General features: G+C 44.8%; 2 protein-coding genes across 4 annotated transcripts in view; both read left to right on the forward strand.

The window, feature by feature from the left end:
- Nucleotides 1-2,913: 2,913 nt before the first annotated feature.
- Nucleotides 2,914-10,208, forward strand: LOC115542737 (hydroperoxide isomerase ALOXE3). The gene is made up of 15 exons (XM_030355136.1): nt 2,914-3,087; nt 3,616-3,780; nt 4,641-4,845; nt 5,024-5,105; nt 5,238-5,345; nt 5,502-5,605; nt 5,775-5,947; nt 6,150-6,293; nt 6,894-7,097; nt 7,901-7,987; nt 8,515-8,681; nt 9,069-9,190; nt 9,277-9,377; nt 9,508-9,678; nt 9,776-10,208. The coding sequence occupies exons 2-15, from the start codon at nt 3,634-3,636 to the stop codon at nt 9,950-9,952; spliced, it is 1,992 nt and encodes a 663-aa protein (XP_030210996.1). The 5' UTR covers nt 2,914-3,087; nt 3,616-3,633; the 3' UTR covers nt 9,953-10,208.
- Nucleotides 10,209-14,127: 3,919 nt separating this feature from the next.
- Nucleotides 14,128-19,836, forward strand: part of ank1b (ankyrin 1, erythrocytic b) — an 81,509-nt gene continuing 75,800 nt past the window's right edge. For 2 of the 3 annotated variants that reach the window (XM_030355102.1, XM_030355103.1), the window contains exon 1: nt 14,129-14,408. In XM_030355102.1, coding sequence (XP_030210962.1) covers nt 14,283-14,408 — 126 coding nt within the window. In that variant the 5' untranslated portion in view covers nt 14,129-14,282. Of the gene's footprint in view, nt 14,409-19,836 lie in introns of all 3 variants that reach the window. The other variant, XM_030355104.1, reaches the window with a different exon arrangement.

Here is a 19,836-nt window from a genome sequence, read left to right on the forward strand (position 1 = left end):
CTCTGTCTCTCCATCGCTCTTCCTACCTAATATTCGTCTTCTGTCGTTAGTCGGGTGTCTCTCTGTGGAAAACAATTAGACGGCGTGTGGGAGAGCGATCGAAACCGTGAGTGGAGGAACGACCCTCTAGGCAGGAAGAGGCGAGGCCCTGAATGTGTTTACGGCTGGTAAACGAACACATCAACCCGTCTGACCGCCCGGCGCAATGGGCAGCCGCGACAAAGGAGCCGGTAGGGAACAGAGTAATGCCGACAGAGACACTGGCTGCTCTCTAATGCTGCGCAGGGCACGCTCCTCGTCTCCACACCTCATCAGCGTTTCGGACGGAGAGAGAGAGAGAGAGAGAGAGAGAGAGAGAGAGAGAGAGAGAGAGAGAGAGAGAGAGAGAGAGAGAGAGAGACAGAAGGTGTGCATTATTTTTGAACTCCCTGACAGGAAGCCGGATCGAGCGATGCCTTGGCTTGATACAAAACCGGCGACGCTGAGAGAATTTTTGGGCCAGGGCCCAGTGCTTTGGTGCCCCCCCCCCCAAGCACTTTGGATTTTCACAGAGAGCACCGCTCACGCGTTGTGTGTGTGTCAGTGCCTTTGTATGTGTGTGTGTGTGTGTGTGTGTGTGTGTGTGTGTGTGTGTGTGTGTGTGTGTGTGTGTGTGTCTGATGTGTGTGTGCGTGTGTGTACACCCACCATTGATTGATGAAACTTAATGGAGAAATTGTAATAGTACTAACCATCAGATGGAGAAGGAACGCGCAAGAGATTCAAACTTTCAAGACACAAAATAAATCAAAGTTTCGTTTGAGGGCCGACTCTTTTATTATGCAGAATTGGTGCCTTACTTCTTCCAACAGATCAAGGACATTAATCCCTTTCATATAGAGGTGACCCTCCTCCTCAATTGATCTGAATAAAATAATGATTCAGTCAAAGACTTATATAAGGGTTCACTATTGCCGTGAGGTCAGACGGTTTGATGCAAGATTCTAGTGCCTGGTTTAAGTTAGTATGCTGAGTAGTCAAGGCAAGTACATTGCAGAAAAGCAGCCCTGCAGACAAAGACACTCCATGAACCAATCAGGGAAGAGATGTTCTGATTGGTCAAAAAGGGGCCAGGAGCTCTTAAGTCTAAATTGGCTCACTTGGATGCAGGTGTGCAGTCAACCGGAACAGATCCCTTGTTGCTGATGGATGGCAATGCCATTCCTAACAAACTGCACTCAAATCACCACTCCAAAATCTTCCCTACATCAACTTTCATATTATTTACAATGAAAATAACTGCTGGCACTTATAAGGCTATCATAGCCTTCATTTTCTTTTTCCTCAGATGCAGTTCAAAAACGAATATGTTGTTCCTACACTGTCCTCTAGTCTCCACCTCTTGTGTACTGAGTCATTCTGTCCTAGGGCAGGAAGGATCCCTCTCTGTGATGCGCTCCATGACTCACTGAGACATTTCAAACTATGCAGGCTGTAGATGACTCAAGGGTGGCTTTAATTCTCGAACCACCACAAGATGTCACCATTGTTTCCAGATGGGCTGCGTTGCGAAACAGGCTACTGTTGTAAAGGCACATTAACAAAACCTCACACCGCAATGGGACCATCATTAAAACAAGGGCTAAACCAAGCCAAACTTTTCATATTCTTCTTGGGAATACTAATTCAGTAAAGTCTGCATTGTTGCTATGGATCGTTTGATGTTTTTTTCATACCTTTTGATGGGCTTGTTGGGTTGGAAAAGGGAAGTTGAAAAGTTGAAAGCAGGTGGAGGTAATTGAATGTTAATTGGGTCTGGCCAATATTGTAGTCTTGTTTGGGGACACACCAAGATGGCTGCCAGATAGATTGAGAGGAGAGAAGCATAAGCCAAAACTGTGTTTAGGTTCAGGTTTAAGAGGACAAAATGTTGCAATGTGCCCATTCACATTACACTAACATCTACTGTTACAAATGTATAAGTTCAATTTCAAGTCGTTACAAATGGCACATATAATATTACTATTATGTCATTTAGACGTTATAGCCCATCCAAATACAGCAAAAGTGGACCATAATACTAATGCATCAAAATGTTCAACGACAGAAGTTTCTCATCATTTATAATTGCAGGATATTGGGCTCACGGTTTACAAACGTCATAAAGTACCTGCCTATTCTATATCGTTTTGATTGATGGCAGACTACATGATTCATATTCGTTTAGCACGTTCCGTAATGCTAAAGGATTCTCCACACGTCCTCTGGAGCCTGTTAAACGGTCCAAGAGGGCAATTGGAATATATGCAACTTTCAACCCTGCATCAATTAAAATAACGTTCAAGTGAAGATGATGAGCCAGCAGCATTCCTGCAAGCGAATCTCCTCTGATGCACTTACGTCTGCATTTGTTTGTGTTACTGCACTTAATGTCTGTTACTGCACTTTTGTATTTTATTTATTTTTATATGGCTTTATGTGCGAGACTCATTTCCAAAGAATAAAAAAAGTATGATGTCATTCCATGAAATCATGTTTGCTGCTGTAGATAACACAAAAACCAGTCCCATGTTGTTGATGAAAAACAAAATTGGAACAGGTGCAAAGTTCAACAGGAATCCTGTTGAACTGGTTGGTGCTGCAACTTAAACTTATGGAAACAAAAAAAGAGGGTAAGGTTTATCTGTTGAACCTGATTCCCTGCATTGGACGTAGTAAGTAAGCTCCAACAGCAGATACTTTTTTGAAAGCAATATGCAACAATGTTATTGGATCAGCATTCTTTGGTAGTAGTCACCCAACAGGAAGGCCTACTATATAGAAATGAGTTCATACTGACGTATTGCCATTGGTATTATACATTCTACGGTATTGTTATTGCGTCATAATTGTGGCTAGCTCCGCCTCCAGCCCAACCCATGATGTAGTGAAGTATGCAGCTTCCTTCTCCCTGTGTTAATCTATCTGTTCTGTTCACAGCAACAGCTGAGCTAGTTAGTTAAGATTAGCTTTATTTTGTTATTCAGCATATAGGGTCTTCCTTTTTGCCACTGCTGTACTATTGGGGTTGCTTGTTAGCCAAGCTCTGATCTACAGAAACGATTTACGGTAGGCCTACTTATATGTAAATGCTCAATGTTGTCAATGACTGGTAAATTAAGTATTTGTTAAACGGTTATTACTTAAAAAAGAATTGTTGTTGTTGTTTTGAGAGTAAAACCACCTTTAGAGAGAGGTTTAGAGAGATGGTTTGTATTCTTGACCTTTTGAATTGTGTGTGGTCTATCATGCATTGCAATCAAAGGTGCTGTAGGTAAGATAAGAGATATCATTTGGGTTATATTTGTTAGAAATGCCATAGCCAGCCCATCTGTCAGCTTGGTGAGGTAAAAGCATTGTGAGAATATCTGTTTTGGTCAAATATCTGCTATTGACTATTTCGATTTTAGACCTGCTTATTTCAGACTAATCAGGGCATCCCTACCCTAATTGGTTGGGGAAATCCATCATACTTTTCAATCAAATGTATGTAAACACCACAATTAGAGCTCCACCAACTTAATGTGAAGACAGTACGGTAGGAGGGCTTTGTTATAGATTGTTTACGTTCGAAACCCTCTCCATATAAATGAGCAGTGTTCCTACTGAGGAGCCATGGCGGTCTACAACGTCAAGGTGTCAACGGGGGACAGGGCATATGCAGGAACCTCAGACTACTTGTACATTACCCTGATTGGAGCCAAGGGAGAGAGTCAACGCACACTGCTGGACAACTGGGGGAAAGACTTGACAAGAGGAAAGGTAGGTGGTTGGTTCTAAGTATTTTTTAAAGATTTATTTTTGCATTTTATAGAGTGAGATAGAGAGGAAGGTATTGGAGATAGAGGGGAGGACATGCAGCAAATGACCACGGGCAGGACTCGAACCCGGGTCGCTGCGTTTAGGACTGAGCCTCTGCGCCCCCGGTTCTAAGTACTTTTGTCCCTGTGCACAGCCTTTTGATCTCAGGAGCTGGTAATGTGCGGTCAACAATAGTATATCAATTCAAAGAAGTGTAAAATCACTGCACACTGGTATAAGCTGATAAGCTGATTTATTTTGTGAACAACGCGTTTCGCTGTTGCTTCGTCAGGTTCACTCTTCCTCTACTCTTCAAGGTTCACTTTGCTTCGTCTAGAATGAACCTGACGAAGCAACAGCGAAAGGCGTCATTCACAATATAAATCAGCTTATCAGCTTATACCAGTGTGCGGTGATTTCACACTTCTTTGATCTGATTTACTATTTTTTAAGTACCGTGCCGTTTTCGTTAAAGCTAGGGTTAAATCATTTTTTGGTGAAATTTGTTGAAATTCTCTTTACATCCTGACAGACAGCAATCAATACATAAAATGCTTTGTCAAAAATAGAAACTTCTGACATCTGTAGAGGTTGCAGACTTGTAACAAACTCGTCCAGTCAGTTAATTCGGCCTGAATGAATGGATGAGGCAGACCAAGCTAGGGTTGGGACTTCTTTGGTTGGATACTTTCAAAATACCTTATTCTGGCTGGTTCTCTGTATTGTCTATAGCTTTAGTGAACATCAATCATATCTATTTTACCTGCCCATCTCAGAGTTCATCAAACCTGTTGAGACATGTGGTGTTTCACCTCTTGTAGACTCGGAGCTACTCTGTGCAAAGCTCTCAGCCGTTGGGGGATCTTCTCCTACTCAAGGTGGAGATGGATCCCTTACAGCTTCTCCCAGAAGACCAGTGGTTCTGCTCCAAGATCGTGGTGACCACGCCGGAGGGAGACGTGGTTCTGTTCCCCTGTCACCAATGGGTGTCCCGTGGGGATGTGGTTGAGCTAAGAGGAGGGCCAGGTCAGGTTCCAAAGAGGAAGATGTTGCAACATATTTGACTGTTCTTCATTGTCCTCCAATGAAAAAGTGTATTTTATTGCCTTAATTTCCAATCCATTATTAGTGCTTTAGTAATAAATTACATTTTATAAATATAATTGAATAATAAGAATTGCCTACTATTCTACTTCTTTTATAGCCTTAAAGCTTTTTGAAGAGACTCATCCCGTTCTACTCGAGCATCGTAGAAAAGAGTTGGAACTGAGAAAACAAGTGTACCAGTGAGTCACCATTTCACATTTTGTTGTAACTTGAAATTGCACACCTTATACAGTTGCAAAAAGTGTTTAAAGGTCATCCCGTGTTTTTCTTTATTATTATTTTTTGTTCGTTGTTGCTGTTTCGTCCCTCAGGTATACAACGCTAGCAGAGGGGTTACCAAAGTTCAACAGTTTCAAAGAGATCACCGATATCCCAAGATCCATCAGTGGTTCAACCCCCAAAAAAGAGAAAGTGTTTTCGTAAGTCTGTGACTAAACTTTAATGCAAAATCTGTATTGTATCAATATTATTCAATTTCTTACCTGTTCAGTTGAATATATCATGTGTTCCGAAAAGCCATTAGAATTATCTTAAAATAATTTAGTTTCTCAACCTTTCATTGTATCTACCGCTAGTGCTACTGAACGCAAGCTAAAGCGACTAAATAACTCTACAAAGGACTGGAAAGACTTGGAGGACCTAAAATCAGTCTTTCGGTTCAGATCATCACCCTTGTATGGTAAAATTAGCTGCATTATTTACAATTGGACCTACAGAAACATTCTGTCTGTATTCTCTCACTATAAATCTATATGAGCACAAATACATACATACGTTACATCTCATCTCAAGTTCACACAAAATGTACACAACCGATTGCAAGATCCAAGTGATCTGTGTGTTTCCAGAACACTCCATGGAGCACTGGAAGGACGATGACTTCTATGGTTTCCAGTTCCTCAACGGGGTGAACCCCAATGTGATCAGGTGCTGCTCCCAGCTCCCTGCTCACTTCCCGGTCACCGAGCAGATGGTGAAGCCTTTCCTCCAGGAGGGGAGCTCCCTGCACATGGAGATGGAGGTATTTTCTGCTCTCACTGCTTCCTTAGTATTGTCTACTAATGTATATGTCATGCACATCAAGCACAGTTCAAAACCGACACAATGAGTGTGAATCATCAAAATAAGTTAAATATTAAAATCTTTTGTTTGCATCCTATTTGCAAACTGGTTGCCTCGTTGGCCATCTTGTATCTCATCATATCTTCCCACATGTCGTACAGAAAGGGAATGTGTTCCTCTGTGACTACAAGACGTTGGACGGAATACCCTGCAGGGACTATAATGGGAAAAAGCTGACGGTGGCTGCTGGTCTCTGTTTGCTGTATAAGAACCCAAAGGATGAACTGAGGCCCATTGCAATACAGGTATTATTTTGTTCCATGGTTAACTGTGTCACACATTACAAAATGAAGTAGTCCTGGGGAATTCTACTTTCTGTAAAGCCACAAGTAGACAAACGTTAGAGTCAATATTTCTTGTTTGTTGACCCCCCTGCCGTATATTTTTGGAGGAAGGCCGTTCTCTGGTTCTTTAAATTATGCATTTTGTCTCTTCCACCAACCACCGCATTGTCTCAGGTGTTGTCGTGTCAAAGGCTGAAACATATTCGTGAGGCAATGTTACCCTCTAGTGGCCTATGAGGATAGTGGAACTTGACGTCGCTGAACGTAAAAAGAAATAAGCTATGCCAGTGAATGTTAGGCGAATGTTACCATAACAACATGTCGGAATTTGTAATATGATAATCAATATGATAATCTATACTGTCTTACTGAGGCTCAATAGCCCTGAATTTAAGCATATGGAAATATAAACTATGGTATCTGACTGACTTTATTGACCTGCTTTTCCTTCCTCTGTGAAATTTCAAACGTCATACTTCGATCATTTAAAGGGCCTCTTTACTCATCGTAATTCATGTAGCCTATACTATAAATCTGCTTGTGTCCTTGTTTACGACCCAGCTTCAGCAACAACCCTCAGAGGAGAACCCCATCTTCCTGCCCAGTGACGGCGAGACAGACTGGCTGCTGGCCAAGCTGTTCATCAAAAACTCAGACAGCATCCAGCACCAGTCCGTCCATCATCTCCTGAACACGCATCTTGTGGTTCAAGGATTTGCCCTGGCCACACTGCGAAACCTACCGTCCATCCACCCCCTCTACAAAGTAGGTGAATATTTCTGCCCTACAAAGGCAAAGTGCAGTAACTACGCCAACATTGAAACTGAGAAAAATGCCTTCAAAGTATTCATACTGGCCGGCCAAACCTGTTTCAGGTACAATAGTGGTGATACTCTCAATTAATACCTTTATAGGAAGAAAAATTGTTTTTGTCTCAAGACAAAGAAGGTGTTATAAAACCCATTTTCAGTCTGAACTCAATTTTGACAAAATACGTAGTTACTGCACTTTGCCTTTGTAGGGCAGAATTTTGCCGTGCGCTAGTGTAGTGAACGGGCCGATTGGCTCGGCCTTCGGTGTTGCTGCTCGCAGCGTTCTTGAACAGCCCATCCGAAACACCTCACACTCGACACGGCACTTCCTGGGACCCCAGCAGGACAGCTGCCAAGAGGGAGGTTGATTGGACGACCGGTTGTCGAGGAAATCGATAGGACAGACATACATACATAAAGACTAATTATAGTTAGATCAAAAAAAGTGTGGCAGGACACTTCACTATTGAATGTATACGGCCTACGATTCTGTTGGCGTGTATGACTCCATCTGCCTTAAGAAGACACAATAGGGTTGAAACGTTGCTGTTCATTTTTTATTAATATGGGAGCTTAAGCAGTGCTACGGACATTGCATTTCTTTCACTCATTATTACTTTATTTGTCCTGCACCTGGCCAGAAGGTGGGATGTGCACACAGCAACTTTTGAGCATTGGCTTGTATGAGTCTTAATGTATTTACTGTATTTACTGTTTACAAATTGATAATGTTGGTATTCCTTGTCCTTTTTACAGCTCCTCATTCCCCACTTCCGCAACACAATCCATGTCAACACGCTGGCACTCTCTGACATAAGGAGCGAGGATGGATTCTTTAACCAAGTAGGCCTTTAAACACTAAAACACACATATATGTATCACGTTTCCACCACCCAGAAATGGCAGTATCGGTTTGGGGGATCTTACCATCGTAAACCTCTCCTCTGACTTCACTGAAACGTCTGATATTAATATAATTTGTTAAAATGACTTCCTTGACTGATTATTTACTGGACCAGTATTTAACGTCAGCATTCAGCATGATGTCTGAATGTAAACAATTACAATATAGTAGCCTACATGGATTCATTTGGGATCCATGTTTGTCGTTGAGTATGTGGATAAGAATGGCAGTATGGGGTCAATTTTTTTTTTCCTTGCCTTTCATATATTGCTTTTGTTCATATTTGTGGCAGGGAATGCTGTTGGGCAAAATCAGCACAACAAAAGCATTTTGACGAACAGATGTTATTGTGGAGCCAGGAGAGATTGGGCTACGATGGATTGATTACACCCACATCTGTATGCTCCTTTAAAGCCATCCCCATGAAGCTAAACTGTTGTCCATTACTTGTTACCTGCTCGCGTAGAGTACCATAGGAATGGCGGGGTCTCTGAAGCTGATGGCACGCGCTCACGCGGAGACCACGTACAGCTCTCTCTTTCTGCCTGAGAACATCGCCGCACGAGGACTCCAGTCCGTGCCCAACTTCTACTACAGAGACGACGGACTGAAGCTCTGGCACATCGTCCAAAGGTCTTTGTAGAAGTCTTATGAAGCCATCATTACAAATCTCTGTGGATTTATTTGATATTGGTTTGTTTGTCAGGGACAATGCAGTAAACATTACGACAGGTTGAGAAACATGACAGATATGTGCTACATTTAGGGTTTCCGGCTAAGGTCAGACACTAACTTCTAACTTCCTCCTTACTATGTTGTGTTTTAGACCTTTATGACAAAGTCACACCTTTTAACAAAACAGCTACACCTAGTGGTTAGTTAACATGGTTGTTCAAAAAAGGTTTTCCTTAAAAGGCTGATCCTCAGTTTGAGCACATTCAGCAATTATGTGGCGCAGGAAATTTATGTAAAAATAAGCATGATTACTTTTTAGAAAAATACTTTGTTTTTCTCCTCAAGCTTTGCAAAGGAAATGGTGGACATCTATTATCCCTCTGACAACAACGTGAGCAGAGACTCTGAGCTGCAGGATTGGATCGAGGACATCTATACCAACACTTTCTTAGAAAATGGCCGCTCAGGTAGCTTTTGGTGAATGTGGGCAAGTTGCAATCTCATACAATTATTAATAACACGTGAATAATTGGAATCCTGATCTGTCCAAAAGGAATTCCTCAGGAATTCCTCAAAGTGGAGGAACTGGCCAAGTTCGTCACCATGGTGATCTTCACAGCATCAGCAAAACATGCTGCAGTTCACAATGGACAGGTGTCTATTTTTCTAGGATTATTATGATCCCAAAATTCATATACTTTAAATGTATTTGAATGTAAAGTGTAAAGGTAGCTCTAAAAAAAATGACAAAGAAAACAACCGTATAAGCATTGTCTCCCTATAGTTTGATTACATCGGCTGGATCCCAAACAACCCCATGATGCTGTGCAGACCTCCTCCGTCCACAAAGGGACGATCCAGCATGGAGACCCTTCTGGAGACTCTTCCCAATCAGGCGACCACCGCCAAACTATTGTCCCCCATTTGCAACGTCTGCCAGGAAGTTGAAGACTTGGTAAGCTTTTGAAACGTGCTGATAGTCTATCCTCCGTCTAACGGTCAAGGCCTTGTCTTACAGAAGTAATCAACCACGTTGATGGTTCTGCTTGCAGGTACCTCTGGGTTCCTACCCAGAGCGCTTCGGGGAGCCCTTGTCCAGGCTGAACCTTGCGGCGTTCCAGGGGGACCTGGCCTACCTCAGCGAAGAGATCACCAAGAGGAACTCAGAGCTCCTGCTTCCCTACGAGTACTTGAACCCGGCCCAGATCGAGAACAGTGTCGTCTCTTAAATGGGTCAGGGGTTAGGGGGGAAACCAAACCTGCACATGTTGATGGAGTAGAGAATGAGAGCCTGTTGGCTTCACTTAATTGCACATCTTTGGCCTGTATGTGTGTGTGTGTGTGTGTGTGTGTGTGTGTGTGTGTGTGTGTGTGTGTGTGTGTGTGTGTGTGTGTGTGTGTGTGTGTGTGTGTGTGTGTGTGTGTGTGTTTGTGTCTTTGTAACGGTGTGCAATGCGATTCTTTTATATGTCATTTAAATAATAAATTAACAGAAATCTGCTTTGTTTTCAATTTAATGTATGTCCACTCAAAATCCCTTTTTTGGCACTAAAATGTATCAATATACAAAAGTATGTTAAACATACTGTAGCCAATTGAGACTGCAAATTATGACACTCGACTGGGTGGTAGGATAAGAGGAGGTGAATTTGGTAATAATTACTAAGTGCCACTTGATGGTGCTCTTACATAACGATCTGAATGGAAAGGATGCTGTGCATACTTTGAATGTACATAATACAAATATATTTGAAGGGAATATATTTACAATCTTCTTTACAAAAATCAGTTACATAGAAATCAGTGATTCTAGACGGAACAATTTTATCAGTCCTATTGGAGTGTTGTGTAGTTATTAGGAGAACCCTTTAGTTTGAGCTTAAGTGTGCTATTGTAGTATTTAAAACATTCAACATTTTCAAAAAAAATTCTACAATTATCAGCAGATTGTAAAGAAATAAGGTTTTTACGACATGTGTAAGATGTCTATGAATTGTGGTGCAGAGTAGTGAGCAGTTAGCCCAGCTGGCGCCCGACCGGTACCGGAATACCCCTTTGTACCTCAAGAGGGGAATGACGTTACTGCAGGGTCCAGTGACGTCCAGGCTGCCCTCAGTCCAATGTGAGCAGATTATTAAGTAGCGCTGCCAAGCAGGGGGCGTATTCTAGCCTCTTGTCAATCTTAGCGAAAATACACAAAAAATGGAAATGCTCGCACAAACTTGCAGTACAGGTTTTACACCGAATTCTGCGACCCACCGAAAAGTGTGACCGCAGGGGGCGGGTTTTTCCTTTCATGATACAAACGTTAATTCTAAACAGCATTTTACACAGTAGCCTATAATAGGAAATGCTCAAGGTAAATCAACTATTGATGACTTTTATGGGGAAAGAAGCAACGGTGATGATATATTTTATTTATGTTTTTGTCATATTGTATACCGTTTTTCCTACTTCATGCCAGTCTACTTCAAACTCGTGCTGCGTGTATGTTGCAAAATATGTGCAACAGCGCTCCCTGGGGTCACACTGTTCGGTGGGTCGCAGAATTCGGTGTAACACTGGATGACGTCAAGGAGAATAACTAGACGACGGCTTAAACAGAATCAATGTAAACGGTACGCTTTACGCTTCATTCAGTGGGGCAAGGACAGTGCCTTGTTTCTTACATAAAGGGTGGTTACCACAACTTCTTGGTCATATGCTGCCCCTTATTCTGACTTTGACTTGAATTTGTTCGCCAAATCTTACACCATTCCCCTTTAAATCTTGTTCATCAAAAAAAAAGACTGCATTTGTATGTCAAAAGATTGAAATAATGATAATGCCACTATAACAGGAAATGAATGCAGTATTCAGTAGATATTACTTATTAGCATCATCATCATTGTCTCCAGCATTGGAGCACACACATGGTGGACATGTATAATGAACCAGCATAATCAAAAGAATGTGAAAAAATCTTCCACGTAGGCGGAGGCCTCATTCATATTAAGTTTCCACTATGGTTGCGTCTTCAGAGCCATAGCGCTGTTCTCCATGGGAACTAAACTGCACTCATTAACCTCATGTACGCATGATATTAGAATTGGAAGCATAAAGTTGTGCACATGAAGTCCTACTCAATAATTTTCTCTTATATAAATACTATTGGCTCATGTATTTGCATGTCCTCTTCCATTCTTTGCTCATCCCAGCTTTGCATGTCTGAATAGATGTAATGATTATGATTAGATTGTATGGTATGCATGGGTCATATACAGCATTTGCCATGCACACTAATTGGTATAATATGTATGTTATCTATGCATCCATGCCCTTCTGGTGCAATTTATTTTTGTATGGAACTTCACAAGGAATACTTAATGATAAAATAACGCGATAGTTATAACGCTCTGAGCGTAACGAATGTGTTCTTATTCTTGCTTCATTTCATAGCTCCCAGTGACTTGACCACATTTAGAAAATGCTTCTAAATGCTGTTAGTTTAAATAACAACACAGTCCAGGTTGCTGGTCCAATTTTTATGCAATGAGAAGCTGCAGAAATGCCATTGTAAATAAATCCTGCAGGGGGGAGTAAACGCCATTAAATGCGAATAAAATAATCACCCAAAATAAATCAAGAATAGGGTTTTAATCATTTCACTGTTTTTGTATCATGTTAGGAGTTAACTTAACGACTATAGTATTACTCCTACTATTCTTTAACCGATACAATATTTTTCGGAGTCTGTCATAATTCAATACTGCATCAACTCACAATTAACATCCCAGTGAAAAAAAAAGATCTACACTTTCCCACCAAGGCTGTCTGGGTTCTGGCATGTGCTCTGCTATGTTGACATAACACATATAACCTAAAGATTGATGGTGGAAATATTTTGCTTGCATCATGTCCCCCCACTGTCTTCAAGGTTGTGTACATTCCACTGCATTTGTATTTCTTCCAAGTCGTTGAGTTGTCTGGGGAGATCACACACAAGCAATATAGGGGTCAAGAAGATGTCGATGGAGGGTTCTACCACTGTCTTTTTTAGTTAAGCCTGACTCACCTGACTTAAGTGAGACATATTTGTGTTTGGCATAAGGCATTCTGATACAAGATGTCATGTCATTAATATTGCTGACATTACTATTTTCTTATCCTGTTTCTAAATGAACCATACTTGGTCCTCATCATGACATAAGGAGTGAGGGGGACGAATACAAATAAGGAGAGGGCTGATCGTGTCGTGTTCATGAACCTTCATGTTTTCATTCTGCTTTGACAGGGAGGCAATGAGGAAAAACAGCTGGTAGTATTTTGTCAATATCCCCCCTCCCCATCAGACACACCCCCACCCCCCCTTTTGCTTTTTCGTAGTAAACCTTCCCACCATAATAAATGACGCCTGAATCTACGAGAGCGATCACTCAGAGAACACAAGAACGGAGTCCAGCATTTTAGCGCCCAAAAAAGAGCAGCTATATACGTCTGGCCCCTCACACCCTCGTTCAGACCGTCTTTGTTTTGCACAGGGAGGCGTCGGCTCCGACGGACGGTGGAACTGAAGGGATAGGCCTACAAATAAATAAACAATTGTGGCAGATGCTGCAGCAACGTCGTTCCACCGCACCTAGCGACACCGTGGCGGTCGTGTTATCGAGACGCAACACGGATACGACCCCGATGCACGAAGGAGAGGAGGAGAGAGGACATGCGTCCTGACATAGGGAAGCAGGACAGAGAGTTGAAGGGAGCAGGAGATCAGAGTCTCTGCTGCAGCAAGGGGCTCCCACTGCGCTGAGCACCCGTCTGCGTGACTGGTCTGTGCCGGAAAAGAGCGAGAGCGAGCGAGCGAGAGAGCGAGAGAGAGAGCGAGAGAGCGAGAGAGAGAGAGAGAGAGAGAGAGAGAGAGAGAGAGAGAGAGAGAGAGAGAGAGAGAGAGAGAGAGAGAGAGAGAGGGGATGGACGGGGGAGGGGAGGCTCCTCGCTACAGTGAAACCTGACTGGATGACTAGCAGCAGCCGACCTCGGCATCACCAGCCCTATAGCCTCCTCGTGTTCTCCTGTTTTTTCTGTGCTAAGCAGTGTTGGTGGTGGCGGCTGTTGCCAGGAGCTTCTTCCCACAGAGACGCATCCACGCGCGCATCCAGCAACACTGCTCAGCACTGACAGACAGACAGACAGACAGACAGACAGACAGACAGACAGACAGACAGACAGACAGACAGACAGACAGACAGACAGACAGTCAGACAGACAGACAGACAGACAGACAGACAGACAGACAGACAGACAGACAGACAGACAGACAGACAGACAGACAGACAGAGACAGGGTGGACGCACGCACACAGCGGTGGCCTCCAAGGTTGAGGTGGATAAGATACTGGGGAGGAGGTTGGGTGGGAGGGGGGGCGGGGGGACACAGAGGGGGAGGCGGTAAACCGGGGACGAGCGGAGCGGAGACGGCTGGTGGTCGTCTAGTGCGGGAGGAGTAGAGCTGGCGCCGCGGCGACCGCAGTAGCAGTGATAGTAGCAGCAGCAGCGGCAGAGCGGCAGCAGAAGCGGCACCATGGCGCAAGCCGCCAAGCAGCTCCGTAAGAACAAGGACATAGCCGAGGCGGCGGCGGCGGAGCTGCGAGAGAAGGAGGAGGAGAAAACCAAGAAGAGGAATAAATCCCGAGACCGCAGGCGCAAGGTATGGCTGAGGGGGGGCGGGGAGGGAGACGGTGTTTCTTTCATCATTAGTGACAGGCTCTGTCTATAGATGCATCCTTCTACCCTTCTGAACACACACACACACACACACACACACACACACACACACACACACACACACACACACACACACACACACACACACACACACACACACACACACACACACACACACACCTACACACACACACACACACACACACACACACACACACACACACACACACACACACACACACACACACACATACACACACACATGCAAACAAACCCACCTACACACACACACACACACACACACACACACACACACACACACACACACACACACACACACACACAAATAAACGCGCACACACGACACACACACACACAAACCATTACCCCCCCTCCCATATCTCGCTCCGTTTTGACAGCCTTCCCTCATGGGTTTCACGAGATTTGCTTGTGATCCAATTAGACTTGTGCATCATTCGGTGTGTGTTTGGTGTGTGCGTGTGTGTGTTTGTGTGTCAGTAAGATGCTATACGTGGTACAGGTTCTGTGTTCCCCCACAATCAGTCATTGGGCTGCAGGCAGAGAGGGAGGGGGGAGGGCGGGGGTATTGGAGGAAGGCCACTGATGACTACACAGGCGGTGCCCGTGCCAACGTGAGGGGGCGGGGGGGGGGGGGGGGGGGGGGGGGGGGGGGCGCGACTGGGACAAAGATGTCGTCCTCAGAAACTGGTTTATTTTTCCATTCATTTCCAATGAGGTGGTGTGTTGTTCCCACATCTGCAGTGTGCTTAGCATGCTCTCTCTTTGTCTCTCGCTCTCTCGTTCTTTCTCTTTCTTTCTTTTACACACACACACACACACACACACACACACACACACACACACACACACACACACACACACACACACACACACACACACACACACACACACACACACACACACACACACACGCACACACACACTCTCTCTCTCTCTTCCCCTCTTTCTCTCCCTCTCTGTTACACTCTCTCTCTATCTCCCCCCCCCCCCCCCCCTTTCCCAGGCTTTTCAGTTGCACGATAGCTTCCCTTGGATGCTGGATTCGGTCATGAATTAAGACCCATGAAGGAGCAGGGTGGAGGGGTGGAGGGGTGGAGGTGTGTAGGGGTGGAGGTGTTAGTGGGGAGACACAAGGCAGGAGGCATCCCCAAGACAGCGCTGTGAGACGCTCCAAGAGGTGCTCAGTATAGTCCCCGGTGTGTCTGTGTGTGTGTGTGTGTGTGTGTGTGTGTGTGTGTGTGTGTGTGTGTGTGTGTGTGTGTGTGTGTGTGTGTGTGTGCGTGTGTGTGTGTGTGTATGTGTTTGCATGTGTGTGTGCGTGTGTGTGTGTGTGTGTGTGTGTGCTGTCGCATTCAGCAGTCGTGCGTTCAAAAAAACACACGCATGTGCAAATAACCCATTGCGTTGTTATTATTACGCACGGTTTAATTCAAATCGCCACGCCGCAAAACACGCTCCCCCTCCCTCCCCCGAAGAGCAGCGGACGCCACGGTGGCTTCCCTGGTGACAGACGCCGCTCTGCCGAGCGGTGTGTTACCGTGGGAATGTGATCGAGTCCAGATTCAGTCCGTATACCAGCGCCCTTTCACCCCCTCGCTATCGTCTGGTCGATGGCGTGATGACTTAGACTAGGAAGAGTACGTCATTGACGAGGGGCGTGCCAACTGACGGCGTACCCCGCGGCCCTCGTGTTGTGTTATAGATCTGTGCAGTACAGCAGCACCATGCATCATGCATACCTGATCAGGTGAGGGCGTTGGCGGAGTGTTTCAGTTACACTTTGCTACATGAGTCTGCTTGGAGGGGAGGCTGGTGCATATTGTGTTATGTAGAGAATTACATCCTACATTTATTTGAACAATGTTGGGACATCTTGGGACATCAAGTAACAGTTATACCAAAACGATGGTAACACTTGACAAGAGTGCCGTGTTTCTTTGTCATTTTACACAAGTACTGCAGGATATGCAATGTAGCAGCATGTAACTGCACATACTTGTGTGCACCAGCGTGTAATTACAGTGTGGTGAGTGTTAGGGGTTAAGGTAAGGATTAGGCAACAAAGTGAGCTCCACACTAGGGTTAGGTTAAGGCTCCTCTTCCATCACATTTAAACACATTATGCTGTCACAGGTTGTTGCATTGCCTAATACATTTGTAATTCGACTAAGACTGCCACTCAATGTAAAGTATTACCCGATTTTTCAATATCATACTTAAAACCATGCAACAGAATTAGCTCCATGCGTTTTGAATCTTCGCCTTCTTTCTTCATTGTACCAAAAAAAGAAACTATTACTATTACCGTTCCAAAATGGTTTATCTTAGCAGATAGCTAAGTCCAAGCAAAATTAAGTGTTCTTCGTCACCGTTTAACGATGTGCAATTAATTGCTGAACATCATGAAGTCATTAAAGTTCCATCCAACTACTAGTAATAAGTGATACTTTAGTGATCCTCTGATACTTCATCGGTGAAGCCAGATGGGAGAGCTAATAGCATTGCTGTTATGGCGCATTTCCACCGGAGGGTGCTGTTCCGTACGGTTCGCCTCAGTCCGGTAGGGAGGGGGCGGTATAGCCCAGCCCAGTTCCGAGGTTGCGTTTCCGCCGCCGACAGTACCCTTGTGGTAGGCCGGATGTCGATCGCCGCGGCAGCTACATAAGCATCGTGACATCGTAGCAGCGCGACACAGTGTAGCCTGCTCACTAAAAACAGCACCCTATGCACGTCTTCCTCCCGAAGAATGCAGAGGAACGTCTCCATCTCCTTGTTCGCCCGAGTTAAAGTTTTGTGCGACATGTCCATTGTCCAGAATAGAAATGGACTGTTTGTTTGTTTTTATCCCAATGTCGCCCGGAAGTGACGATTCTGTCGACCAATCAACGGAGGGTGTGTGTAGCTCGAACTTGCCGGCACCCTTTCAGGCGTCTCAGTACCCCAACGGAGAAGTACTGCGAGACGAGTGTGAGACGAGTACGGCTCCGTACGGCTTTGTGGTAGGCCGGATGTCGATCGCCGCGGCAGCTACATGTGGAAACACGATCCACGCCGCACCTCTGCGAACCGAACCGAACCGCACCTAACAGTTGAAACGCGCCATTAAACAAAGCTAACACAATGGAGACCCTTTGGACAGAGGATCTACACATTGTGCTCTGCTCAACGCAATGAATGCATCGTGTTCAGTCGACTCACAGCAGACTTCGTTCCATTATTTTTTAATGTGTGGTAATAGTGGGTGCTCCTCAGCCAATCGCATCTTAGTATTCTCTCAGTGGCCATTATGCAAACATTAGTATAACGTAGATGTAATGAAACAGAGGGGGTGACGAACACAGAGGAGAAAATGTGATGCAAGACGCGTCCCAAAAAACGCATTGACTCGCCAATGAAATCATTCTTTATGAGTGTGCGTGTGAGGTGTTGTGTTTCGAGCATAACGAGATCCACCTGACACCATGACATGAATCGACGGAGTTAATAGGAAAGTTAAAGTCTCATCAAAATGGTCTTGCTTCAGAGTTGAAGTGGTGCACAGGGGTGCCTGAGACGATGCTGTCTGCAAGATGGAGAGATTACCTGTATAACAACTGTCAGGGGCCAACTGCTAAATCACTGACCTACACACGCACCCTCACTGACGCACGCATATGCACACGCACGTACACGCACACACGCACGCACAGACGCACGCACACACATACGCACGCACACATATGCACACGTACACACAGGCACGTGCGCACACACACGCCACACACACGCAAGCACAAATGCAGGCACGAACACAGGCACACATACAGACACGCATGCACATACACACACGCACACGTGCACACATATACCCACATACAGTGATGCATGGGAGTGCGTGATTTGAGGAGACAACGAGAGAGAGAGCAAGCGAGAGAGCGAGAGCCGAGTGTAAGGAAATTGAGTGGGAGGAATAGATTGCAATTAAAGATGACCAGGCAGGAATAGAACTGGTGTGTGTTTGTCTGTCTACCAATCCAATCACGAAACGCCAAAGTACCGAAAGGGGGTACTGAAATGGAATTTGTTATTGGCCCGGTGGGTGCTGCTCACCTGGGTACCAGTGCAATAGTTCCTGGTTTCTATACCCAATAAAGTAGTCCCAGTTTGGGGTGGCTAGATGAACACAGATGAATGGATGGTGAATAGGGCCACGTTGACGTGAGGCTGGATTCCAGTGCACAGGAGAAACCTTGTGCCCTATGATCGTTAAATAGTTCCCTCGACCGAAGGAATCTAATTTGGCTGCTGAGAATCGGTCATACTCAACTGTCTCCGTTTGGACCAAGGTCATCGACCATAGTGTCGGCACGGAATCGTGTTATTCTTCCTGGAAAGACACTCCCCTCTAATGGAGTTAAATAATTCAGAAAGATGAAGAAGACGGCAAAGAAATGTCACAGTGTGATAAGTGAGCGTCTCTGAACACCGTGTGTGTGGGCCTGTGTGCGTGTGTGTGTGTGTGCGTGTGTCGTGGAACTTGCAATAATCTCTCACGTCATTGTTACAAACACACAACCACCAGAGATGCAGACAGGGCTTATAGATGGCTGGATAAAAGGGATACATATTTACATATACATTTACACATGTATGGATTTGTTTCAACCACAATGCAAAACAGCACTTCCTAGAGGCTTGCACTTTATAAGATAGATGGAGGGACAAGCTAATGGATATGACCATTAGCGTGAGGGTATGGAAACGATCTGTGTGTGTGTGTGTGTGTGTGTGTGTGTGTGTGTGTGTGTGTGTGTGTGTGTGTGTGTGTGTGTGTGTTTGTGGGTGTGGGTGTGTGTGTGTGTGTGTGTGTGTGTGTGTGTGTGTGTGTGTGTGTGTGGGTGTGTGTGTGTGTGTGTGTGTGTGTGTGTGTGTGTGTGTGTGTGTGTGTATGTGTGTTTGGGGGGGGGGGGGGGGGGTCAGAGAATGTCCCGAGGAGGTACGGATGATGCATCGGCTGCAGTGGAAGGCCTGGTTTCTTTGTGTTGACTGAATGAAGGTGGTCCACATTGAGGCTGCAAAGATTGGCCATTCATTGAGCATGTTTTGATCACTGGAATCTTTTGATTTATAATGGTTAGCCCTGAACGGAGTTAGCCTCCGCTGCATCTGCCCATGCTTTTTTCCCCTTTGAATAATCAAAACAGTGTGTGTATCGACTGAGCATATACTCCTGCATGTAGCATTTGCCAGCTCTGTGTTAACATCTGGCAACCACCAGCTGCATCACCCATTAAGGTACCCCTTGTTGCAGAGACCAGCAGACTTCTGCTGAGAGTAAATGTGTTGCCCTAGATTCAATCTAAACGATGATGTGAAAAGAATACGCTGCT

The sequence above is a fragment of the Gadus morhua genome, chromosome 4, assembly GCF_902167405.1.
Source record: "Gadus morhua chromosome 4, gadMor3.0, whole genome shotgun sequence".
In the NCBI taxonomy this organism is placed as follows: Eukaryota; Metazoa; Chordata; class Actinopteri; order Gadiformes; family Gadidae; genus Gadus; species Gadus morhua.

Coding starts and splice junctions, on each gene's coding strand:
- LOC115542737 (XM_030355136.1), top strand. CDS start 3,634: ATGGCGGTCTACAACGTCAAGGTGTCAACGGGGGACAGGGCATATGCA. Junction 9,191..9,276: donor CTTAGAAAATGGCCGCTCAG/GTAGCTTTTGGT, acceptor TCTGTCCAAAAG/GAATTCCTCAGGAATTCCTC. Junction 9,679..9,775: donor GCCAGGAAGTTGAAGACTTG/GTAAGCTTTTGA, acceptor TTCTGCTTGCAG/GTACCTCTGGGTTCCTACCC.